At 48.6% G+C, this 4,144-nt stretch overlaps 1 protein-coding gene across 1 annotated transcript; it reads right to left on the bottom strand.

Moving 5' to 3' along the window:
• Positions 1 to 967: 967 nt before the first annotated feature.
• On the bottom strand, positions 968 to 3,543 carry LOC131893756 (H-2 class I histocompatibility antigen, Q10 alpha chain-like). The gene is made up of 5 exons (XM_059243852.1): positions 3,351 to 3,543; positions 2,427 to 2,690; positions 1,924 to 2,199; positions 1,221 to 1,496; positions 968 to 1,101 (listed from the first exon to the last, which is right to left on the bottom strand). The coding sequence occupies exons 1-5, from the start codon at positions 3,541 to 3,543 to the stop codon at positions 968 to 970; spliced, it is 1,143 nt and encodes a 380-aa protein (XP_059099835.1).
• Positions 3,544 to 4,144: the final 601 nt, after the last annotated feature.

The raw sequence follows: 4,144 nt of genomic DNA, 5'->3' as shown, positions 1-4,144 counted from the left end.
GGATGGTTATCAGAAAATTCTCTAAACCTGTTTCTTACTTCTTGGCAGAAATAATGGAATCCATATTCTTACTTAAACACAGACATTTTTATATATGATACTGGGGCTTACTTGGTTTTGGGACAAGCAAAAGAATCAAGTTTGAGACATCATGCTAGAAACAGAGCCCACAGTCCTATCAACACCAGGTTCCACACAAGATCCATGGGGCACACTGATGACACCACTGATGCCCGAGCGCTGGTCTCTGTATCCTGGAAAGCTTTCCCTGCTTCTCCTGGAAACTGTATGTGACAATGTCATCCTTCCCCAAATGTATTCTCTACAGTTCCAGTTTTTCCTTACCACCTTTTGCAGAGTTAAGGTCCAGCATGTGGTCCTTCAGCTTGTGGAACTGAAGGCTCATGTTGTTCCCAACTGCAGGAATGTTTGGGAAAGTGATGGAGAGACTTAGGCTTTGCCTCCTTGCTAAACTGTGAGTGGGGTATTCCCTAATGTGCAGAGTTAAGTGCTGGGACATGTAGCCAAAGGCTGAAAGTAGAATGAGGAAAGTCAATTCCTGGAGACATTATCTGCACATAAACATATCATTCCCATCTATGGGAAGAAAAATGGCCAAGAGTAAACAGTATTATGGGATCCTAGGAATCCTCTGATGATTAGGCAAGTTTCTAAGTCTGGCTACAGATGTACAGCAGGGTCAGGAAATAAGAGACTTGTGGGCAGGAAGAGGACCAAAATGCCCCCTTTAGCTGACATTTCTCTGATTCTTCACTGATAAGAGTCTCCAGAATCATCAATATGAAATTTCTGTCCTTTCTCCTCACAAGTGCTTTACAAAAAACTAGTGTGAATACACATGGTCCCAGATTGCGTAAGCATGCACATGTGTGCCTTGTAGTAACAAAACATGAAACAGGCACATTTTAGCTAGGGATTGGAATTTCCCAGCAAGACCAAAAAACCCTCAGAAAACAACCCCTTCCCTACCTCTGCTCCTCTTCCTCATCACAATGACAGCCACGGCTCCAGTAACCACAACCCCAAGGAGCATCAGACCTGCAGTGATTCCCATGATGGGGATGGTGGGCTGAGGTGTCTCTAGGAAAGGAAGGAAGAGTGAAGGCCTGATGTCAGCTTTCAGCCCTGACCCTGTTCAGGTCTTCAGACTGGATCCTAGTTTCTCTAGCAATAGATTCTATGCCTATTCTCCTCCTTACCCCATTTCAGAGCGAGAGGCTTGGGCAGTCCCTCATGGACCACATGACATGTGTATCTCTGCTCCTCCCCAGAAGGCACCACCACAGCTGCCCACTTCTGGAAGGTTCCGTCCCCTGCAGGCCTGGTCTCCACCAGCTCCATGTCCTGATTCAGGTCCTCCCCATCTGTCTGCCAGGTCAGGGTGATCTCCGAAGGATAGAAGCCCAGAGCCCAGCACCTCAGGGTGACATCCCCTTCAGGTCTGGTGTGATGGGTCACATGTGCCTTTGGGGGATCTGAGGAAGAATTGGAAAGTTCACACATTTTGTGTTCTTACTAAGATAATGCAGTTTTACTCATGTGACCATCCTGGTGGTGCGTAGGAGAACTCGGGTGGAGGAGGAGTACAAACTGGGACAGCAGCCCAGCTTCAGGCATCTGGAAATTTATTCCTTGGCAAATTCTAGAATGAGGTTATACCAGCCCAGGAGACTCCAGGTCTTCTGCTGGCAAAAATGGACTTGGGATCCCCACTGGGTGGGGGCTGAGAGACTTAGCATCACCAGAGTCAGACTCCAAAACATTGGACACCCAGAAGCACTTCCCCTTCCCAATGACAAAGAGAGAGGCAATATTCCAGCTGATCCCATTTTCCTCTTTCCTCGAGAGACTCGAGCCCCAGTCCAAGGGCAGTGCCCCATGGCCCCTTTGGCCCCATTGTACCTGTTTGCAACAGTATATCCTTGCCCATCTTCAGGTGTCTGAGGAGGGTCTGCACGCACTCCACCTCAAGGTAAGCCCCGAGGAACTCTGCCGGAATAGAATTCTTCCACTTTTGCAGGGTTATCTGAGGCTCTGAGTCAGCTACCCTCCACATTTTCAGGTCATCGTTCAGGGCAACATAATCCTGGCCATCATAGGCATGCCGACTGTACCCTCGGAGGAAGTGCAGGTTCGGCCCGATGGTGCAGCCAGTCAAGCACTGTAAAGTATGAGAAACTGGCCCCGCCCCCGCAGTTAGCTCTTTCCACCTTGCCTGGACCCATGGGATGGGATTTGGACCTAATCTGAACCACAGAAACGTAGTCACAGTCCTCAAATCCCGAGTTGAGGATCTCCTTGTGTCCTACAACCTCAAGGCTAAATCTAGGTCCCAGGAACCCCGAGAAACTAGAGTGGGTACTGGGACCTGGATGAGCTGTGATCTCCGACTTAGGGTCACTCACCATCCTGGCTCTGATTGTGTTCGTGGATGGCCACCTGTAGGAGCTCTCCAGCTTTGTGTTTGTGGACTCCCAGTGTCTCTTGTTCCCAACGCTTTGGCGATATCTGCTCCATCCATGGCACCCGTGGCTCCATTCTCTGACTTTGAGCATCACCATCGAAGTGCACAAACTGCATGCCGTCCACGTAGCCAACAAAGATGTACCGGGGCTCCCGGAGGCCAGGCCGGGACACAACAATGTCCAAATACTGTAGTGAGTGTGAGCCTGGGGACAGTGTGCATGATAAGAACCCAAGCTTCCTCCCTTCTCCAGGGACCCTGTGCAGAGAGGGGAGCAAGGTATGGGGGTGAAGACCCTAGGGGCAGAGGCTGCCCAGCCATAAGAACGTTGAAGCACGATCCTAATCAGTCTTATTAATTAAAAACCTGGAGTCAAGTCAGATATTAGGGTGAAAGTTGAAAGATCAGAGAATCAGAGCAGCTGCCACTGGAAACTTCTTACCTCTACCAATCCTCAGATTGATTGGTGGGTTGGATATTCTGTCTGCACCCACCTTATATTCCTGTCTCCACCTCCTAGTGCTGGGATTAAAGGCATGACCACCACCCCAGTTCTGTTTTTGTTGTTGTTGTTTGTTTTTCTGACTGGTTCAATCTTGTGTAGCCCAGGGCGGCCTTGAACTCCTGATTTTCCTGCTTCCTCCTTCCAAGTGCTGGGATTAAAAGTGTGTGCCACCTCTGCCCGGCCTCTATAGTTAATTAGTGGCTAGCTCTGCTCTCTGATCTCCAGGCAAGCTTTATTTGTCAGAACACAAACAAAATATCACACAACAGTACTTCCCAAGTGCGGCACCTCCTCTGCCCACCCAGGGGATCCTCACATTCCTCCCAGCAGAGGTCATTTCCTTCAGGACCTAGTACTCACGGGTTTGGGTCAGAGTTGGAGCCAGGGCAACCAAGAGAAGCAGGAGGGAGCCTCGGGGAGCTGGGGTTTCCCATCCTTGGTGTTTCAAAGGCCTGGAGAAATTGGGTCCTTGTTCCTTTATCTGGATTTTATAGCACTGGATGAGGGATGAGACCACGGTGACTCTGATTGGCTTTCTCCAGAATTTGGGCATACAATTGGGAGAAAGAATACTTGTTTAAGGCAGAAGAACCTGGCAGCTGACACAGGAAGTGAGCTGGAGAAATGAAATCCAGGGATGATGGAAATCCCCAACCCTGAAAGACAAAACCTGAGACCAGGGACCGTATCACCACCCCCTTCTTCCTGTACCTTGTGCTTTTTATCAGTGTCTCCTTGGGTCCCATTTAGGAGCTGTGCCAGTCAGAAATTCTCAGTGTTTTAGTTTTAGGATCTCTATGTGGCTTTACAAAATAGATCCTCAGTGAGATTTTATGTAGGTTACATCGATCAGCGTTTACCATTGTAAAAAAAAGTAAAATATAGGCCATGTGATGGTTTGAATAAGAATGGCCTCCATAGGCTCATATATTTGCTTAATCATCAAGAAGTAGCACTACTTGAGAAGGATTAGAGGGCATGGCCTTGTTGGAGTAGATGTGGCCTTGTTGAAGGATGTGTCACTGATGATGAGCTTTGGGGTTTCAAAAGGTTCTCTCTTCCTGTTGCCTGTGTATCAAGATGTAGGATTCTCAGCTACCTCTCCACCACATCTGCCTGCATGCAGCCATGCTTTCTGCTATGAAGATAATGGA

The sequence above is a fragment of the Peromyscus eremicus genome, chromosome 16_21 (genome assembly GCF_949786415.1).
Source record: "Peromyscus eremicus chromosome 16_21, PerEre_H2_v1, whole genome shotgun sequence".
Taxonomy (NCBI): Eukaryota; Metazoa; Chordata; class Mammalia; order Rodentia; family Cricetidae; genus Peromyscus; species Peromyscus eremicus.
This window is presented reverse-complemented; position numbering and strand designations above follow the sequence as displayed.